This window comes from Diabrotica undecimpunctata, chromosome 2 (assembly GCF_040954645.1).
Source record: "Diabrotica undecimpunctata isolate CICGRU chromosome 2, icDiaUnde3, whole genome shotgun sequence".
Lineage (NCBI taxonomy): Eukaryota > Metazoa > Arthropoda > Insecta > Coleoptera > Chrysomelidae > Diabrotica > Diabrotica undecimpunctata.
In genome coordinates this window covers 93,417,447-93,440,245 of record NC_092804.1, presented here as the reverse complement: position 1 = coordinate 93,440,245, position 22,799 = coordinate 93,417,447, and the positions used below count along the sequence as shown (strand labels likewise).

At 35.1% G+C, this 22,799-nt stretch overlaps 2 protein-coding genes across 2 annotated transcripts in view; one reads left to right on the top strand and one right to left on the bottom strand.

Annotated features, from left to right (window-relative positions):
• Window positions 1-475: 475 nt before the first annotated feature.
• Window positions 476-1,605, bottom strand: LOC140433376 (transcription factor Adf-1-like). The gene is made up of 3 exons (XM_072521393.1): window positions 1,523-1,605; window positions 1,331-1,468; window positions 476-1,269 (listed from the first exon to the last, which is right to left on the bottom strand). Exons 1-3 carry the CDS (start codon window positions 1,551-1,553, stop codon window positions 1,133-1,135), a joined length of 306 nt encoding a protein of 101 aa, XP_072377494.1. The 5' UTR covers window positions 1,554-1,605; the 3' UTR covers window positions 476-1,132.
• Window positions 1,606-3,653: 2,048 nt separating this feature from the next.
• Nsun5 (Nop2/Sun-like domain containing protein 5) overlaps window positions 3,654-22,799 on the top strand; it is a 240,885-nt gene continuing 221,739 nt past the window's right edge. Inside the window, exons 1-2 of the mRNA XM_072523213.1 lie at window positions 3,654-3,792; window positions 3,854-4,112. Of these exons, the coding sequence (XP_072379314.1) occupies window positions 3,670-3,792; window positions 3,854-4,112 (382 nt within the window). The 5' untranslated portion in view covers window positions 3,654-3,669. The remainder of the gene's footprint in view (window positions 3,793-3,853; window positions 4,113-22,799) is intronic.

Below are 22,799 nucleotides of genomic sequence, written 5' to 3'. Positions count from 1 at the left end.
CCGTATCGTGATCACTAACAATCGTCTCTGCATCGGAAAGGTCGTTGTCGGTATCCCATAAAGTTTCAGCAATATGTTCAATTTCCTTTTGTGTCAAAGGCGCCCTTTTGTCACGCACGTTCGACATATTATACTTCGATCACAACTCTAAATTGAAAGAACAAACAAAATTGTATTTTTTTCTGGAAAAATAACAGTATTGTGCTTCTTACCCGAAAACGAGAAATTATCCTTTAACGGTATGGCAGGGTCAAATCTGACCCAATTCACAATATTCACGTGGAGCCACTAATTGCTTGCGGGCGACTGATAGCGGAACTGAAGCAGTTGCACGCCTTGAAAGAATACCTCAAATGGTATGTTGCCATATCGCCTAGTTTTTCCGAAAATTACAAAAGAATTTCCAATAGGGTCAAATTTGACCCTGCCATACCAGTTAAGGGTTAAATGAAAAAATAAAAAGATAGTGCTATTTTATTTTATATTAATAAACTAACCTATACTTATACCTTACACAGTAAACAATAACCTAAAACAATAAACTAAACTAATAACATTTAAAAACTACTCTAAATATGCGCATATCTGCTTTCTTGCTTCAGCAGCATCTTCAGCATTCATTGCATCCAAACGTGCACACACATACTGTGAAAATGTTTTATTCACAGTTGTTTTTTCACATCTGTCTGCAGCTAGACCACTTACAATTTTCTCAGCGGCCATTATTAAATTGGAAATGTCAGCATCATTCCGCTTTGTTGCTTTGGTTGATCATGTCAGAAAATAAAAACACTAGCTAAAGTACTGAACATAAATAGAAAATGACTAAAATACCTTTTGGAGTAAATAAGCCTTTTGAAGTGGTCGGGGTTAAAGTTTCATATTGGCTGGCTGAACCCACATCTTGTGAGGTTCCTTGTTCCTCCTCAAAACTTATTTCTATTGGCGAATAAGAGCCAACAGAAAAAGGTCCACTCTCTTCTTCACTATTTCTGATTTTTTTTTCAACTGCTTTTGTTGCAGTAAATGTTCTTTATAAAACAATTATTAAAATTAGTTAATAATTTGAATATTTCAAGTGGTAATGAACTTTTATTTTTGGAAACCCATTAGTGTAACTTACTTTCTTTTTCTAGAAAAATTGCCATAAAATAACGTTATTAAAATGTGGCCATGAACTTTCTGGTGCCTCCATTCCAGAATGTATTTTATGTTTTTCTTTGACAAACCGGTCCCTTAGGCTTTTCCAAAGCTTCTGGCACTCATCCACTACAACCAAAATAAAAAATTGATATTTTACAAAACTATTTGTATTTTTACTTTTATTTACCACTAGCGTTCACGGTTTCCGCAATTACCTCCCACGCTGCATCTTTCTTTTTAGAATTCTTATAATCTTTATGTGCAAGATTATAAACATACTCATAAGTTTGAATCACTTCAATAAAAGTTCCAATATCTATATCCACTGAAATAAAAGTAATTAAAATATAAGAAAAATTGTTTTTAAATTATTTCTTACCATTATCAATGCTCTTTTGGCTGGATTCCATTTTCAACTATACAGACGACTCTATTATTAAATAAATTATCTAAACTGTTAACACAGACTGTGTACACACAGACACAGACTGTGTACACAGACATAAACAAAAAATTTAGTTTGATTTGTTTGACAAACCTTGTCACTTTTTCGGTATCGCGATGACAAAAATACAGGGCCCTGGGCCCTGATTCTATTTCATTTCGATGTCGAAATTTAAAAGCGACTACGCCATGACAGTCGCAATCGCTAGCGATTCTCATTCATTTCGATTGTAGTTAAAACTGGGGATATTTACTTTATCATTTTGACACTGCTGAAAATTTGGGTTGGCCCTGTTGTTTATTGGCTGCACTACGCTTGTTGAATGTTTGTTTTGTTTACGTTACGGTCGTTACGTGAACTTTTTTTTTTCTTGTTTGAGTTGTTAAATCATAAATAGTGGCCATTCTCAATTATATTTTGAATTGAAAGAAAAGATGGCAAGAAAAAAAAAGGCGATGTGGGAGATCCTTAAGTTATAACTATATATCAGGGTCCTGATTCTAATTGAGATTTCGACTCAAAACATGTCGAAATTAATATGGCGACGTCGAAATGCGACTTTACGAACCTTGTGGATTTCAGCTGAACTAACCAAACGACGTCACTAGTTTTCGACTTATCGAAATTAATTTCAACTTCAAGAAAGTGGTTGAAATTTCATTTCGAGTCGAAATTAATCTGACATGACTGACTGGACTGGGAGAAGTGAACTTAGGTTCAGTTTAGGTAGGCGGTGTTTTGATCCTTGCAAGGAAAACTGAGGCAAAAAGTAATAATATGGCTGTGTTTTACGGACATCTGCTAGTTTTGGAGGAATTAGAGAGGATAGATATCCGACGCTCATAACGGAGGATAAGAAGAATGTTACGGGATACTCAAAATTCTTTTTCACTAAGTGATGCTCAATTTAGGCAGCAATTCCGGCTTAATAAACAAGCTGCAAATTATTTAATAAGGGTATTAGAACCATATTTGGAAGAAGGTATTTATGCCTCTAGGATACTCAAAATGTTTAGGGTTAGTATTACTAAGCTGCAGTAAATTTAAAAATATATTAAAATATAACCACTAAGTCAAATCTTAGTGGTTATAACTTAAGGATCTCCCACATCGCCTTTTTTTTCTTGCCATCTTTTCTTTCAATTCAAAATATAATTGAGAATGGCCAATATTTATGATTTAACAACTCAAACAAGAAAAAAAAGACGTTCACGAAACGTAAACAAAACAAACAACAAACATTCAACAAGCCTAGTGCAGCCAATAAACAACAGGGCCAACCCAAATTTTCAGCAGTGTCAAAATGATAAAGTAAATATCCCCAGTTTTAACTACAATCGAAATGAATGAGAATCTCTAGCGATTGCGACTGTCATGGCGTAGTCGCTTTTAAATTTCGACATCGAAATGAAATAGAATCAGGGCCCAGTTTTTTTTATTTTCTGTGATCGTGACTACAACCACAGAAGGGTAGGTGTATTCTATGCTACAACGGCCAACGGCAAAAGATAAAGTTGGTTCATCTTGAACGGAACCGAACGCCAGCGCCAACGGCGAACGATGTTTATAAATAGACATACGAATTTACCATTTGACCATGTTGTAGCGCGAACGTCAGCGCCAGCGCCAACGCCAACGTAAAGTTTATAAATCAGCCTTTATGAAAATCTTTTATAGTATATGTATGAAAACAAAAATAAATATTTCGCCCGAATCCCTAGGAAAAGTAAAGGTTTTACGCTACTGAAAATATATTTTTTATTCAATTATAACCAAAACAAACTATTTAAAAAAAAAATTAGATCATTTTCTGACCATAATTTCAAAATTAATGTGTATGTTAAGCTGTATAATGGGTTCGAGCGGTCTTGACTACGTCACACTCCTGGGTCAGCTGTCAAATGTCATGCGCAATATCATACCTTGTGTATTCATTCTTCATTCATTCATCATTGTACCATGAACACGAACAACGAACACAGTTTTACGTGACATGTGGCGATCTAAATCTATCTAAACTCAGAAGCAATTTTTTTTAATGTTAAGGAGTTTACAAGAAATTAGAAATATAAGAGGTAAATATGAAAATTCATTCTGTTAAAGTTCCTCGTTTGTATAAAGTAGCTGCTGAGGTAGCTAAAGAAGTGGGCGAAGGAATAGGAAGTATAAAAACACTTGTATATGAGAAGAAAAAAAAGCATCCTGTGAGTATTGAGGTTATGAACTTCACTTTATTTTACAAATTATAATATCCGACCTTTTTAGAATATCAAAGCTATATATGCACTTGTATCGACACTTTTTCAAAAATATGTGGAAATAGAAACTCTATTAAAGAGATCACAGCTTTTAATTAAAGAAACTAAGTTTAACCCATGGCTGGCAAAAGTTTTAATAGTGGAATTATTATGGGGTAAAATGTACCTTCCAGGACAGAGCAAGCCCGAAAATACAATTCGTGCATATGAACAAATATTTAAAGCACATTTAAGTGACTCTAAGGTTAAAGAAATTGAACACAAAGGTAATATATTTTGCTTTCTTTTTCAGAAGTATGGCTGATCAGAGTGAACTAAGATCAAATGAATCACTTTTGCCTCTACAAACAAAACAAGCAGCAACAGCGCTAGGAAAACTTATGTTTTTCAGTGTTTTGATGTTTACATTACCTTTTTTTGTTTTTTTTGGAACTAAGTACATATTGCAGGAGCATTTTGATGTGATAGGTTTTACTAACACTGTTTGGTCAGTTCTTTTCAGTGTTGTAACTGTAAACTTGATTATTGTAGCATATGCATATATTGCTTACTTAGAGCCAGATTATGATGAAAAAGGAAATGTTATAAAAGAAGAAAGTCAAGATAAAAAACAACAATAATTTATCTTATTTCATAGAAACTATCATACCTTTTGAAATAATGTGGCAAATATTATTAGCTAATAATTATATTCTTGTGAATAAATGTTATCAAATTGAAATCAAATGTAGTTCGTTACAGAATTGCAACAGTATTACAATAATTGGTTTAAACAAATAAAAATGTGATTTGTTTTATATGAACAGTTAATGGATTCTATATGTTTATGTATATCAGATTAGATATTAAGGTATTAATTTTTATCACTCCTAATAGTTAAACAAACAATGTAACTTTTCTGTAAATTAAAAACATACAAGAATATTTAAATTGTGAGTATTTTTTACAAAATGTTTTTTCTCTAGGTGACAATCATAGTAATCAATTTGATGAAAATCAAAGTTAACAATTTATTTGCAAAATTTTAAACATCAGTCAAATTATTTTAATATAAAAGTACTCTCAAAAACATAAATAACTTAACAATAACAAATAAAAACTGTTAATACTGATGGCAGCTAAAACTAGTATGAGATGACCTCTCAAATTTTTTGAAAACTTTATATTTGACTTTGTCACAGGAACTTTTGACAATACCTGTTCTATAGTATCAATTTTTCTAATTTTGAGAGCTACTTTCTTTCATATATACCAAAACAAGCAAATATAATAACCTTTTTAAATCTTCTATTAACAAAGATGCTAATACATACTATATATACAGGGTTGGGATAAGGTATGAAACCAAGTAAATATCTTTAAAACAAAAAAGACTATTCATGAACCTTTGCATGCAAGTATACCATATTTTTTGTTACTACTCTTTTTGGGATTCACTGGAAATACCCTCAACTTATTTAATTTAAATGCTGTGTATATTTTTTCAGATACAAAAATTGTTATTATTTCTATTATTAGGTCTACTCCCTCTCTCTCACTGATCTTCTCCAGGTTCTCATGTCTAGCAAATTTTGTGTGTCCGCTGCCACTTCATCCTCCACCTTTTCTGTGGCATTCCTTTTGGTCTTGAGCCCTGCATTTTACTATCTAGGACTCTTTTTGGCAATCTTTCAGTCTCCATTCTCACTACATGATCAGCCCATGGAAGTCACTGAAGTTTAACAAGTTCTGAGATTGGTGCCTCTTTGAACAGTTGGTAAAGTTCATGGCTGTACCTGGATCTCCATACTCCGTTTTGTTAATAGGTTCAAAATATCTTTCTTAGGACTTTTCTTTCAAAGACTTCCAGCTTTCGTTTTGTGTCTTCTGCCATCACCCATGTCTTGCATCCATAACATACATCATCATCATCTTCGGCTCGACAATCCTCTGTGGATCTTGGCCTGCTCTAAGATTCGTCGCCATTCTGTTCGGTTTCTGGCAACATGTTGCCATCTTCTGATTTTTAATATCCGTAAGTCAGTTTCAACTTCATCTAACCACCTAATTCGCGGTCGGCCTTTGCTTCTTCTTCCTACAGGTGTTCCTGTGGTTAGCTTTTTAGCAATCATATTTTCTGGCATTCGTATTATGTGTCCAGCCCATCTAAGTCGCTGTGTTTTAATGAACGTTATGACATCTGGCTCATCAAAGAGCTGATACAATTCAAAATTATATCTTCTGCGCCACTGCCCTTGGTCGTTTATAGCTCCAAATATTTTGTGGAGTATTTTACGCTCAAATATTCCCAAAAGTCTTTCATCTTTCTGCGTTAGAGTCCATGTTTCTGCTCCATATGTGAGGACTGGCCTCAGCAATGTTTTGTATATAATAATTTAAGTTCTTCTTTGAATGTTTCTTAAGTGGAAATGCTTTTGGAGTCCATAGTATGCCCTATTTGTAAGATTTATTCGTCTTTTGATTTCTTCGCTTGTTTTATTGGTAGCAGTCAATAGTGACCCAAGGTATGTGAAGTTGTCAACACATCCAAAGGTATGACTTCCAAAGACTGTTTCTCGTTCCTCATTTGCTATCGGATCCTTTGTGACCAACATGTACTTGGTTTTGTCTTCGTTGATGCCTAGACTGACCTGTTTCGCCGCTGTTTCCAATTCTAGGAGATATTGCTCAACATCTCGCTTGCTCCGCCCTATTATGTCAATGTCATCAGCATATGCTAAGACTTGTATCGATCTATTGTAAATAGTACCGCCATCCCTAATTCGTGTATTTCGGACTGCCTTTTCTAAGGCAATATTAAATAGGAGGCAAGCCAGAGTCTGAGTCCATCCTTTATCTGAAAGGATCTAGAATTCTCTCCTTGTATTCTAACAGTGGCTTCTAAGTTAGACATTGTCATTCTCGTTAATCGAATAAGTTTCTCTGGTATACCAAACTCATGCATTGATTGGTATAGCACTGCTCTCTTGACACTGTCGTATGCGGCCTTGAAGTCGACGAATAGGTGATGGGTTTCAATATTGAATTCTAATGTTTTCTTGAGAATCTGTCTTATTAGTCATAGTCATCTTTATTGATCCTTTAAGACATTCAAAGTAAATGTATAGGATACGTCACTACAGAATTTGGTATAAAAAACATTAATGTGTATAATACAATATTCACAGTAAAGAAAAATTGACAAAACATAAAATATATAAAATAACATTTTTACAAGTAAAATATGAAGCTATTGCAGTTTGTCCTCAAGATATTCATTTATAGAATAATATGCTTTTCTTAAGAGTAAATCTTTAACATTTTTTTTAAATTTAGAGATAAGTGGTATTTCTTTCACAGTTTTTGGCAAATGATTGTATAAGGTCAGTCCCATATATCTGAAGCAATTTTGAAATTTGGATGTTCTGTGTTTAGGAACTCGTAAAGATTCAGCACCTCTTGTGTTGTAGTAGTGATTGTCTGAATTTACTGGAAATGTATTGATTTCCTCTTTGACATAAAGTAAAGATTTATAGATATATAGGCAGTAGAAAGTTAAAATTTGATGTTTAATAAAAACTGGTTTACAGGACTGTTGATAATCCAAATTAAAAATTTTACGGATAATTTTTTTTTGGTTAATGAACACTTTGTTACTATCTACTGAGTTCCCCCACAAAATTACATTGTAGCACATGTGGCTGTAAGCAAGGCTATAATAAACGTTCATTAATGCCGAGATGATGATTGTATAAGGTCAGTCCCATATATCTGAAGCAATTTTGAAATTTGGATGTTCTGTGTTTAGGAACTCGTAAAGATTCAGCACCTCTTGTGTTGTAGTAGTGATTGTCTGAATTTACTGGAAATGTATTGATTTCCTCTTTGACATAAAGTAAAGATTTATAGATATATAGGCAGTAGAAAGTTAAAATTTGATGTTTAATAAAAACTGGTTTACAGGACTGTTGATAATCCAAATTAAAAATTTTACGGATAATTTTTTTTTGGTTAATGAACACTTTGTTACTATCTACTGAGTTCCCCCACAAAATTACATTGTAGCACATGTGGCTGTAAGCAAGGCTATAATAAACGTTCATTAATGCCGAGATGATGATTGTATAAGGTCAGTCCCATATATCTGAAGCAATTTTGAAATTTGGATGTTCTGTGTTTAGGAACTCGTAAAGATTCAGCACCTCTTGTGTTGTAGTAGTGATTGTCTGAATTTACTGGAAATGTATTGATTTCCTCTTTGACATAAAGTAAAGATTTATAGATATATAGGCAGTAGAAAGTTAAAATTTGATGTTTAATAAAAACTGGTTTACAGGACTGTTGATAATCCAAATTAAAAATTTTACGGATAATTTTTTTTTGGTTAATGAACACTTTGTTACTATCTACTGAGTTCCCCCACAAAATTACATTGTAGCACATGTGGCTGTAAGCAAGGCTATAATAAATGTTCATTAATGCCGAGATGGGTAGTGTGTTTTTAATTCTAGATATAGCATAAAAAGCTTTATTCAATTTCATGTTCACTGAATTCACTTGCTCTGACCATTTGAGATTACAATCAATGAATACACCCAAAAACTTTGTAGAGTGAGTGGAAGATAACATATTGTTTCTATCGTGGATGGTTAAGATATAGTCATATTTAGATGAGTTGTATGAATGAAAATAAATAATTTGCGTCTTGTCAATGTTTAATATTAGTCTGTTGGTATTACACCAGCGTATAAAGCAGTCAACAACAGTCTTCATTGTCATTTTTAATTCCTCTAGTGTACGTGCAGAGACTATTAACGAGGTATCATCAGCAAACATTGATATTATAAGTGCCCTTATGTGATCTGGTAGGTCATTAATAAAAATTAGGAATAATAATGGTCCCAGCACGGATCCCTGTGGTACTCCTTTATTTGTCGTGTATGGTTCTGAGCTTGATTCTTTCATCTTAACAACACTCTTCCTGTCACTTAAGAAATTTATTATCCATTCTAGAAATATCCCTCTAAAACCAACGTTATATAATTTATTGTGAATAAATGTTATGTCTAAGCAGTCAAAAGCACGTGATAGATCAAAAAATAGTCCTGCCACGTGGTTTCTACTATCCAATTCATCATAAATACGCTCAAACAAGCTGCATGCAGCCGTGAGTGTTGACTTTTTTGATCTAAAGCCGTGTTGGGTTGGAGTTAATAAATTGTATTCTTCTATAAAATTTAACATTCTGTTGTATACAACCTGTTATTGAGAGATTAACTAAATGAGTTAAAGGAATCGATATATGATTACTTATCAGTTTTATTATTTTTACAGATATGTTATCAATACCAGTACTAGGCTTATTTTTTAGTTGATCGATTATATTTTTTATTTCAACTGGAGTTACGGGTAAAAAGAAAAATGTTTTGTTACACATTTTTGAAGTAGTACAAGAAGAAGGTAACGATGTGCCAAAATGAGTTTGAAGATTGTATTCTGTAATTGTAGCAAAATATGAGGCAAATGAATTAGCAATATCACAAGACTTGGTAATAATTTTATTATCATAATGTAGAATAATATCAGACCTGTTCTTTTGCCTACCAGTTTCACTGTTTACTAAATTCCAAATTGTTTTTGGTATATTGTAAGATTGATTAATTAAGTCACTATGAAAGTTTTTTTAGTATTTATTAATAGAGAATTATATTCTTTTTTTGCCTGTTTATAGGTATCTTGAGACTCGAGACTCCCTATATTTTTTGCTATCCAGTGTAGATTTTTTAGTTTTTCACTAGCGTGTCTTACCTCATTTGTTACCCATGTAGCCTTATTTGTTTTGAGTGCTTTATACCGTGTTTTTATTGGACAATATAAATTTAGATTGTAATCTAAAATGCTAACAAATGAATTTGTGGCATATTCAACATTCAATTGTGAATAAACTTCATCAAAAACTGTAGAAGAAATCCCTGCTTTAAACATCAGCATATTTTCATCTGACATATCCCTGTAACTGATGGGTTTTTTATCTTTTTTCGATACTTTATTGGCTTGCAAATTTACACTAAGTGAAAATACTTTATGGTCACTGAAGTGACCCTCGAACACATTTGATTTATATAGATGTCAATATGTAATATTGAATGAATCTGGTCAATTGTTGATTTTTCTGGAGTGAATCCAGCTTGATATTTACCAACTATGCCCACTGTGTAAACTTGCACCCTTTCATAGAGAATATTGCTACTATTTTGTAAGCAGTTGTTAACAGGGTTATACCTCTATAGTTGTCACACTGGAGCTGGTCACCTTTTTTATGTAACAGGCATATCACGCCTTGAGACCTTGTTGAACTAAAACCCACTGAAGCATGCTAAGCATTGTTGGTATAGGTGTATATCTGTTTCCACCAATAATGATTCTCATTCCACGATTTTGTAATTTTTGCAACTGGGCCGATTGATTTAAATCGAAGAGAAAAATAACTGACGAGCAAAAATCGAAGTGAGGTTGAATAATCGCATTAAAAACTGTAATTTTAGTTGCAGTTGACAAATTTTTAGATATTCTTGAAAAAAGTATAATTTTTTAGAAATCTTTTTTAATAGGTAATTAAAATGGTCATTAAAAGACAATAAATTATCCAATTTAAAACCAAGGTACTTAATTGTTGTAATGATTTCTATTTTGCCATTGTCAATTTGAAGATTAATAGTATTAATATCAATATTTGAGTATTTGAATTTCGTTGTCATTATCATAGCCTTTGTCTTTAACACATTTAACTTTAGTTTGTTGATCTTTAAATATTTATTAACAGACTGCAATGCTGAGTTCATTTTAGATACAGCATTTTCTAAGTTTGAATCAAAACAGGCAAGTAGGGTGTCACCTGCATACAAATTAAAGAAATCACATTTAACAAACAAGTTTATATCATTTAAATACAATATAAATAAAAGGGGTCCTAAGACACTACCTTGAGGTACCCCAATATTAACACTAATTGCAGAAGAAGTAATATCATCAATCCTCACTTGTTGCTTTCTATTCAATAAGTAATCTTTAGACCATTCAAGAACATTTCCTCCAATACCATAGCCTTCTAATTTAGTGAGAAGTATATTACGATCAATAGTTTCAAACGCTATTTTTAAATCAAGGAATACTACTACTACTACTACATAATTATTATTGTCCAATTCAGACCTGAATTTACAAAGTGAAAGTTGCAGTGCAGTTTCACATGAATACTTTTTACGAAAACCTGACTGAGTATTCATTAATATTTCATTTTTATCAATGTGATCCATGACTTGATCATATACTACCAATTCTAATAATTTCTCAATGGGCGGAAGTATGTTTATAGGTCTAAATTCATCCGCCTTAATAGTATTATTAACTTTTGGTATTGGAACAACTGTACTGATTTTTAATAAATCTGGAATTTTTGATGATCTAAGAGAAGTATTTATTAAAATTTAAGATAACGTGACCACAAGTTACAAAAAACTCTTTTAATATTTTGGAGTTTAGTATTTCATTAATGTTACTTCTATTATCTAACGACTTAACCATGACTGCCAAGTCGCTCAGTGACAGTAACCGAAATTCATGTTTACTAGGATACAAATTCTGATTATCATAACTCCATAGTTCTTCAGAGTCGATAGTTTCAATAATTTGCTGAATACTAGAGACGAAATACTTACCAAACTGACGCACCATTTCAACTTTGTCACTCAGAATGCATAACTGATTCTGAACCTTAAATTCAATGCGATAAGGGAATTTTTGACAATTATTGTTAATTAGTGTTTTTAGCGTTTTCCACATAAGTCTAAAGTTTATTCGTTTACCAAATTCCCATCAGTAAACATGAGCACGTGTTGATATTCGCCGTCTCATTCGTCAAGAGGCTATAAAATTTAATTTATTACCGTAAGCGAGACAGATTCTCATGTTACAGATCCCAACTTGCCATCATTTTAAATTCTAATTGTATCGTGTTGATTTTTAAGTTAATATATTGTGTTATATTTATGTTATAGTTATTGTTAAGTTATTTATTTACTGGTCGTGTTATTTTTTAGAGTTTAGTTTAATTGTACCTAATATAATGATTAAATTTCAAGAAATTCTTACACTAACAGTTTCAAAAGTAAATATTTTTAAAAATCATATGATACATAGGTCGTACATCAGTACGACCCTGTTTGGCTTACACGTGGTTCTATTGACGAGTGGGAATTTGTAGAATGAATAGGGTTTAGAGTTATTTTTATACCTATCGATTTTATCAAAATAATATTGTTCTTTTTTTGCTTTTAACATATTAACTACATTTCTTGTTCTTTTAAAATCCTCCCATTTGGCATTTCTATCATTTATGTTAGCAGTTTTAAAAGCTTTGTATAATTTGTCCCTAATTTTAATTTTACTATTAACTTCGTTATCAAACCATGGTATGTTACTTTTGATCTGACATGTTTGAATAGGTGCTATTTTATTTACTGTTTGATAAAATTTCATTGTAAATAGTATTGACATCAGTACAATCTAAATCCCAATCACAAGAAAGTAAATTCATTTGGATTTGATATATTTTTTCCTCGTTCAGACATCTGTAACATTTACTAGATACATTAAAATTTTGAAAGCTATTACTAAAACTGACCGATATTATTGAATGATCACTCAACTTGGGAGTTGAATGAACAAAACAACTAACCAGATCATTATTAACAAGAACATAATCAATTAAGGTTTCACTAAAATTCGTAATTCTAGTAGGTTCTGTTACTAACTGCTTAATGCCACATTGTAAAAACATTGCTTTAATTTTCTGAGTGTAGAAGCTAGTACTTAAAAAATCCAAATTAAAATCACCAATTAAAATACAATTGACATTACTTTTAAATAATTCATCAAAAATATGCTCTAAGTTATCTAAAAATACTGAATCAGAACTAGAAGGTGAATGATACATGCCACCCAAAACAATCTTGTAAGAACCAATATCTACTTTAATAAATTTACACCAAAAATTATCTTCTTTAACAAAAGTTTTAGCGGCAGTACACTTAAGGTTATCCTGAACATATAGTACAACACCCCCTGTAGATCGTTTAGATGAATTGCAGCGTATCACCTTATACCCACACAAAGCAATTTCAGAATCTTCAATTTCACTTGTAACTCGAGCCTCGCTAACCACTATTATTTTAGGACAATAACACAGCAGACTTAACTTGATTTGATCCATTTTGTTTAACAAGCTCTATGCATTTAAATATAAAACATAAATATTAAATAATATACTAGGGCTACTTACTAGTTTTTTTGAGATAACATTACATCTTTTTTCACTATTGTAGGCTTATTATTAATGAATTTGATTGTTTTAGAATGATCACCTTTCTTAACCATACCATCTACTTGTAATTTGATTTTCTTGAAATACTCTTGCTGGGCCTTTGTTTGATCAAGGGAAATTCTGACATCGGGCACTTTAATTAATCTTTTATTTTTGACAACAGTTTTAGCATCTTCAGCTATATTCAATACTACTTTAATGGGTCTCGTTCTGTTAGCAAATTTTCCCAATCTAAATAGTTTAATATTATTTTTGTTAATATTAAAATCAGTCAAAATATTTAGTACCGCTTGTTTGTCCTCTGCATTACGATCCGATTGATTATTTTTAACAGATTCATTAACATTAAATATAACTATATTGGAAGCCCTATTCTGCCTCTCCAGCATTTCGGAAATAATATCCTCCATATCTGGTGCAACAGATGCGACATTTTCCTTATGTAGAATTTTATTTATACTTTCCTTGAGCTCACTCACTTCTTTTAACAGAGCTGGTACCTTCTGCAATCCCACTTTACACTGTTCACAGAAAAACTTTAGTTTACGTTTCGTTTTCAACTGCATGCATTTAACTTCAGATGCTGTTAGATTACCACATTCCATACAAAGCACAGTTCTGCATCCATCACAAGCAAAAACTTGATTTAAGTCAAGTTGGTTTTTACACTCAGCGCATGTACCCATTTTATTTATTAAAATATAGAACAAATATAGAAAACTTCCTGGACTATAATCATAATCTCGGAACCACGTAGCCTTATCAGCAAATTAAGTTTTTATTGTCACTATTTAATTTTATTCATCAACTTTTTGTAGTAAAGAAAGGATTCAACATCAAAGTTATTCAATTAAACAGCTAGTTACACTTAAAATTTTCTAGAAATTTACTTATACACAATTTCAATTTTAACTTGCCAAAAAATTAGAAATTTTTGACCAGTTTAAACCATAAAACAACACACATTTATGGAGCACATCAATTTACCATATAATTAGAATACAGTTTTTTGGGTTGAAAGGATTCCAATCATTTCGATTTGCTAGGGTGTTATCTGCTTCTTCGATATGATGGCCATTAAATTTTGCATCGAAAAATTCAACCCATCTGTTTAGGATTGAGGCCGTATCATTTAGGATGTTTCCTTCTACATCCTTACAGCTCCTTATTCTTGGCTTAAACTCTTTGCGCATTTGGTTTAGATTTCAGGAGAACTTTCGAGTTTCATTTTGATTTCTTAGCCGTTCTGTGCTTTCCAACTGCTTTTGCTCAAATTGTCTTTTTTTTTCTCCTATGTAATCGTTTTTCTTCTCTTCTTAGGGTCCGGTATTCTTCCTTTGCTCTTCTTGTGCATCCAACTTGATTTGTCTTTAGGTATGCCCTGTTTTTGTTATCTGTTGCTTCTTGGCACTCCTTGTCAAACCATTTGTTTTCTTTAACTGGTTTGGTTTTCCCCAATATTTTTGTTGCTTTCTCAGTTATTATGTTTTTACATTTTGTCCGCAGTTCCTCTACATTTTCCCCCACCTCTCCAGGCTCTCCATTTCCTCGTCCATTTGTCTCCTATACTCTCTCGCAACGGTTTCAATGCGCAGATTATCAACATTAATTCTGTCTTGTTTCGTGTGTTTATCTTTCTTTAGGTTTGATATTCTTCCTCTGATTTTTGCCATTACAAGAAAGTGGTCACTGTCAATGTTTGGGCCTCGGTACTCGGTAGCTTCTGACGTCTATGAGATCGGAAGAGTGCCTTGCATCTATCAGGATGTGATCTATCTGGTTAATGGTTTCGTTATCAGGGGATTTCCATGTTCCTTTGTGTATCATTTTATGGGGAAATCTTGTTCCTCCTACTATCATGTTTTTAGTACTTGCAAAGTTTATTAGTCTCAACCCGTTATCATTTGACTCTTCATGTAAGCTCTCACGTCCTATAGTTGGCTGGAAAAATTGCTCTTTGCCAGTTTTTGCATTAAGGTCCCCAGCAATGATTTTCACGTCATGACGTGGACATCGATCATATTCTTTGTCTAAGGTGTCATAGAATTCATCTTTTTCATTATCCTCCTTTTCTTCCGTAGGTGCGTGTACACTAAGTAAGCTATAATTAAAGAATTTTCCTTTTAGACGTAGATAACATATTTTGTTGTTTATGGGTTTAAAGTTAAGGACTAATTGCTTTTCTTTTTTTACTGACTAGAAAACCACTGCCAAACTCGTGTCGGGTGCTATGTTCGCTATAGTATATATTGTAGTCTCTTTTCTCGATAATTCCTGAACCAGTCTATCTCATCTCTTGAATCGCTACTACATCGGCTTTCATTTTATCAAGCTCTTGTGTTAGCAGTCTAAGAGCACCTGGGGCATAAAGGGTTCGTACATTCCATGTGCATATTCGTAAATCGTTATTCCATTGTCATTTGCTAGGTCGTCGTGAATTAAAAAGTCCGGCTTTTCCACTTTGTGCTTTCATAACAATGAGTTTTTTTAAGGGAAGAGGTCGTTAACCTTTTGCCCAACCCCCTAATCTTCGAAGGACCATTTCTCCCACTCTCGTTTGCCCTGACTCTGCTTCCCACTGGGGTTAGTTACCACAATCTTCCACAGAGTTGCTCAGGTTACCAGGGTTCACCGCGTGGAGGTAAGAGTTGGAATTGAGTAGGAGAGGCTAGTGACGCTAACAGGATGCAGCGTCATATTTTATGCATCACTACCCCATTTGAACCCCATCCATAACATACTATTGGTCTGATAATAGCTTTGTAGTCCATGATTTTCGATCTCCAGTGTGTGTTTTTGGAGCAGAACACATGGGCAAGTGAAAAGTAAGCTTTAGCTTTTTTCCCCTTTACTATTCTTCTTTGAATTTCTGGTTCTTCTGTTCCATCCATGTTTAATGTAACTCCCAGATATGTGAAACTTTCTACAGTTTCAATATCGTCCTCTAATTCAACTGTGTATCCTTTTCCCCTAGCTCTTGCCTGTGTTAGTTTTTTTGTCTTTCGAATCTTTATTTGACAGAGTAATCTTGACTTCAAGAAATCCTCCAAAAACCATGTGGATACCACTGTTTCACGTCTGGAATTAGTTTCTTCGTCCACTGTGCTTTTTCTGTCTGTGTCTCCCATTCTTGTTGCCATTCGTTTAGCATTTGTTCTCTTACCTCTGCTTTGACCCCTATTAGGTGGCCGTTTACACTGTCGTAAATGATCTTACGTTCCTTCGCTAGGAGGTGGATGGGGGGCGTACCTGCAATCACCTGTAGGGCTATCGTTGATGTAGTCCGGTACGCACTTACTACTTTCAATAGGGGTTTTCTTTGAGCTCTTGTTAATAATTCCTTATATTTTTTGAAACTCAACACTTCAAGCCATACAGGTGCCCCATATAGGAGGGTGGATTGTACTACCTGGAGATACATTTTTCTTTTATAGGTACTTGGTCCACCTATATTTGGCATGATCTTTGTCATAGCAGCGATTCTCTGTTCAGCCTTCTGAACTACATTTATAAGGTGTTTCGTGTATCGCAAACTCGAATCAAGGTGTATGCCCAGATATTTAGCACAGTTTCTCGGTTCTATAATACTACCATTTAAATCAAAACTCAAAGTTGGTCTCTGTCTTGGTCCCTTTAGTACTACTATATCTGTTTTGCTACTTGCCAACTCTAGGTCATTCTCTATCATCCACCTGTTGACTTTTCTGTAACAACTTGTCACTTTATCTTCAATATCCCCATTTAAGTTAGCTTCTATTAGGATTGCAAGGTCGTCTGCATATGCTATGGCGTAGGTGTCCTGACCATAGTCTATTTCTAATACCCCGTTGTACAGTACATTCCATAGGGTAGGTCCCATGACGGACCCTTGCGGTACTCCTGATGAGAGTTTCATGTCTGCATTATGTGCTATGTTTAAGTATCTGTTTGTCAGGTATTTATTTATAATGTATTCTGACAGTCTTGCTTCTTCGAGCTTCGTTAGTATGTGATGCCAATTTGCAGAGTTGAAGGCGTTCTTCACGTCGAACATCACGAGAATGGCCCATCTTTTTTCCGATCTTTTTACCGTGTCAGAGATCTTCTTCACCGCATTTATAGCCGATCTGGCTTTTCTAAAACCGTACTGTCTATCTGAAATTTTCCCCAGCACTTCGAGCTCTTCTTCAAGACGTTTCTTTATAAGGCTTTCATAGAACTTTCCTATGCAATCTAGTAGGCACAGAGGTCTATATGAATTGGCTTCATCCGGGTTTTGGTAATAATACGAGTCTCGCCAATTTCAGTTTATCTGGGAACTCTTGCGTATTCAACAGTTCATTGAATATTCTGCGCATCAGTTCGGGTTTCTCTTTTACTACCAGTTTTATTGCTTCTGGTGTTACTTTATCCGGGCCTGGTGCTTTTCCTGCCTTTATACTTTCTGCTGCTTGTATAATCTCTTCGGTAGTTTTAATTTCAATACTTAATTCTTTTTTGGCGCTCTTATATGCCTCCTTATGTTCTTCTTGGTTCCTGTGTCTTTGTGCTATACGCCTGTGTCTTAAGCATTCCTCTCGCTTATTTTGGATCTGGTCATTCCACCAGTAAGGTACTGTATATGTGGTGTGCCTATTTATGGTACTTCTATGTGCGTTTATGATATTTTCTCGTAACTCATTAAAGTCGGTAGTTTCTTCTTGTAGGTTATTTATTTCTCTTTTAAATTTTTCTTTATCGAATATTGTTCTCTTCCTGGCATATTTCCTGACCTTGGTACCAATTTCGTACGTGATGTACCGATGGAAGGTGAAAAGGTTCTCATCCAGTACATCCCAATCCCTGATCTTATTGGCAACACCATTGCTAGCTATGGTGACATCTATGTGACTTTTCGATGTACCTCTCACAAAGGTTGGTTTTCCATTGTTTAACACTATAAGGTCCGCTGCGGAGATCCACTCATTTCAAATTTCACCCCTCTCGTCATTTCGGGGGGATCCCCATAGAATGGATTTTGCGTTTATGTCTCCGGCTACTAGAAAATGTTTCTCCCTCTGCGACGTATCGATTATATTTTCCGTGTGTTGTCTGTAACGCCCTCTAGTAATATTTGACGACATGCTTCGACATGCTTGCTTCGTCGCAGACTTTTGAAAACTCCATCATAAGAGGATCTTCGAAGACCTCGACTACTTCGGTAGGTACCTGCACGTTTGTTTTTACGGGTATACTAGGGGGGGGGGAGGTAGATGTAACTTGGTCCCCTGCCTTTCTGCATCTCTAGCCTTTTTCAGAGCTTCCCGAAATTCTGGACAATCCATGCTTCCTGTTCTGTGTTCTGCTTTACACAGGACACACCAAAGTTTTCCCTCGCATTCTTTTATGCCATGATTTTTCCCTCCACAGCGATAGCACATGTCGCTGCGATCTGGTCCTCTGCAGCTCGCTGTTTCATGGCTATAGGCCCAACACTTACTGCATCTGATAACTCTCAAACGTCTTTCTACCTGGCATCTGACTATACCCACTCTGATGTACCCTCTCCCGAGGATAACTTCCGCCACCCTCACAGGAACTACCAGTGTGATTGCCTGGGTGTCTCCTCTTAGCGCGCCTATTTTGTATGTGTCCTCCCATTTGCCGACTTGTTCATTGAAGGCCTCTATTATTTCCTCTTTCGTGGCATCCGCTGACATACCCCTAATGTGTAGGGTTAAGTTCTTTCCTTCATCCGCTAACTGTAAGGCCCTTAAACCGTCCTCCTTTTTATTTAATGCTGTCTTAATTTTGTTTAGGGCCGCCTGGTCCTTTCCTAGGGTGATGAGAAGCCTACCATCTTTGGTACTCCTCATCGATCTGACTGCTTCCGTGGCTCCAGTCGTCTTAACGGCCGTTTTTACCGTTTGCAGGATCTGATTATAATCTCCATCTATTTTGGAGACTATCATACCATACGTGGGACGTTCTTTACGTTGTGTTGTTGTGTAGACTAGCACCTCCGTTTCAGTCTTTTGAAAGAAGACCTCACACATCTTCCTGAGGTCACCGACGGTGAGGTAGCTGACGTGGTGTAACGCCACTTTACCTCCCAGACACATCTCTTCTTTTACCTTGATGAGGTTTTCCCAAAGATTTTTCCGGTCCCCTGTTGGCTTGATTTTTATAATCTTTTTAGTCTGTGTCTCCTTATTTCTTATTATGGTTGACTGTACTAGGACCTCGTATGGGTCCTCTAGACCAGACAGTTCTGGGTATCTATCCCTGTACAGTCTTTGGGTGCTGTTGTTCATGGACACATCCTTTGGCTCAACTAGGACCACCTTCGTAACATTGTTGCCTGTTTCGATCGGATTTCCGATGACTACTTTGGTGTTATTAAAAACTTTTTCCTCCCACTCGTGACCCACTATGGCCTCCCAGTCTTCAAAGGTCTTGATTTTTTCTATGTTTGTTATTTTTCTTGTCGGACCTACATGCCATGGGTCGGTCTGGGTGTCAGCTTCCATCATCCTCTTTTCAACTGGCTCGTATCTGCGCTTCTTCAACCACTCTATTACAAAGTCTTTTTCAAATGTTTTAGAGGTTTTTCCAATGTTGCCGCTACCTCTTTTATGCCTTTATGGGTATTGGGAACCTCCGCCATTAATCTGGTGAGTTCATGTACTAGTGTTTGATAAGTCTCCAGCCCTTCCATAATAGTGAAGTATTCACAGCATTCTTTTTTTTTATATATATTTCATTTGCCTCTGTTGGATCATTTTTCCTTTTTGTCCCCGTAATTTTTAGAGGTAGGTCCAGGAGGGTGTTTACCCTCTTCCTTACACCTCTGCAACTATTGTCTTCGTTTCTTTTTGTATTTGTTTGTGTTATTCGATTCATCTAAATCCCACGAGTAGCTAGGAAAGTACGGTCCATTCCCACAGAGCCCCGCGTGTGGGAATAAGGCTTATTTCAATGGGGTTTCGCCCGTTTCTCCAAGGGAACTGTTCGTGACCACGTTACGTGTGGCCATCCATCCCTCAGCACGGTTTCTCACGCCTTAGCTTACGTTTGTTTGGGTGTGAAAAGATAAGGAGTGGGAGGAAGGCGCAGCACTTGGGAACGGTTGCTGCGCCTTTCAGCGTCCGGCGGCGGAGTCCGGCGCCCACCCGGTGCTCCTACGCCGCACTCTATCTGGGCTGTCTTGGTTTCACTGGTCGTGCTCCCCTCACATTTGTAGGGACCAAGACCAGTTACTTGGCCTTCCATCACGTCGAGGTCATTTCACAGCCCTGGAAGGAGGGTCGGATCTATTGGATTTGGATATAAGTTAGCCAACGGAGGAAGAACATCGTCTCTTAGCATGCTGAAATATTTTTCCGCTGTCAAATTACCATCTATAAATATAGGACCAATAATATGATTTAATATAATACCTGCCCAAACATTCAACTTTTGAGGATACTGAGTGTGTGTCTCATGCATCCAATGAGGATTCTCCGCTGACCAATATCTACAGTTTTGTCGGTTTACCTCTCCGTTCAATGTAAATGTTGATTCATCAGAAAAAAGAATCGTGTCAAGAGCTATTTCATTTTTGTTAATTTTATCCATCATTCTTTTGCAGAAATCCATTCTACGATCTGGATCATTTTCTGTTAGCTCCTGCACATGGAGACACCTTAGGACAGTTGTGTGACCCACATTATTTTGACGTGAACTTGACATTGGATTCTCTGCGACACTTAACAAAATATCCACTTTCACCTCATTTAATGAAGTTCGATTTTCTTTTTAATGGTTTGACATGTCCATTAGGCAACTGAGGATACCTCTGATTAAATAAGTTTGCTACTTGAACTTGACTTCTACAATTCTCCCCGTAACTGATCATCATTAAAATCTCAATTCAGTGGGTCTCAGTTAAATATTTCATTTTTATTTCTGCAAGAAATTAGCTTTTAATTAGGAATTTATTATTTTAATGTAAAAGGTCAACACACTGATTGATAATAATCCGCATTATTTACCGATTTAATTTAATTAGCAGACTATCTAGACAGTTTTTACCTATTCATGACAGAAAATGTTAACATGGTTACTAAACAGAAATTTTCCCTAATATACTGACACTGAGAGTAGAAGTGTATTGTCTGTATTTAGCTAATTTAAAATAATGCCATAACACATGATAAATTTTTAATTTCAAAGTTTCACCTTGTATTATTCATACCCTACATGATATAGTTCGTTGAAATCGGGCTGTTAAGAATCTTTTAAAAACATAAAAATATACAGGGTGTTTCATTAAAAATAAGGATTATGGACTATACCAGACTTGCGGGGAGGATCACCCTGTACATATAAATTTATGCTTAAAAAGCGCCCATTTAAATTTAAAAGTTAACGTGTCCCAGAGTTTTTTATTATTTTCTATAATAAGGACACAAACAATTTTAGGTTGTGTGGTTTCCACACCGTATATGGCTTAAGTGTTAGCATTATTAAGATGATAAAAAATATTATCATAAGCCCTCTTACACACTCAATAAAGTAATACTTTAAAGAGAATACATTTCCCTAAGTTCTACAAAGGGCTATTATAAACACCCATATTTAAAACAGGGGAAATTGACGTCCCTGAGAACTATAAGCCTGTTGCATTGCTCCCAGTCGTCTCTAAAATAGTAGAAAAGGCCATGGCTTTGCAAAGAACAAACTTTTTCTAAAGTCACAATTATTTTTCAGGATCACAGTTCGGTTTCAGGAAGAAAAGGAGCACAACTTTTGGCATTCGTTACCTAGTGTTCTGCATCTTGGAATCCTTTCATACAATGCAATTCAACAATGTTGCGTTTTGTGGCTTGAGTAAGGCATTTGATTGTATGGACCATGAGATATTCCTGAAAAAACTACAGAGGTACAACTTTTGTCCACAGAGTGTCAAGTTGATCCAATCATACCTCGAGAACAGGGTACAATCTGTAAGGGTGTCTGAGGTGCTGTCAGGGGAGAGTGTTGTTAATATTGGTGTTCCTCAGGGTTAAGCCCTTGGACCCATACTATTTCTAATATATATTAATGACCTTACAAGCATTGAATCAAACGCTACATACACACTCTTTGCTGATGACACCACAGTCTCCTTCTCAGTTGACACACTTGAGGACTCCCATAGGGGTTCCAGGTCTGCATTGTCTGATACTAAAGAGTGGTTCTGTGTTAATAGGCTCCTGCTTAATGAAGCAAAGACCAACAGGCTGAAAATGCAAATGTGACAAGTGTGAAGTTCCTTGGAGTACATCTAGACCCCAAGCTTCAATGGGGTCAACATATTGACTAAGCAAAAATCTATCGAAAGAACTTATATGTGCTCAGAAATCTAGCATCGGGCGTTTCACACAAGGTCTTCGAACAGCTTATTATGCAATTTTTCACTCTCATCTGACATATGCAATCTTGGCCTGGGGGCATTCGGTGGGAATGCCGAGAGTCTTTGGCTTGCAACGTAAGGCTATAAGAGTTCTTGCATGCCTTGGGTTTAGGGACGATTGCAGATTGTCCTATGAGACTGAGAATTATATATATATATATATATATATATATATATATATATATATATATATATATA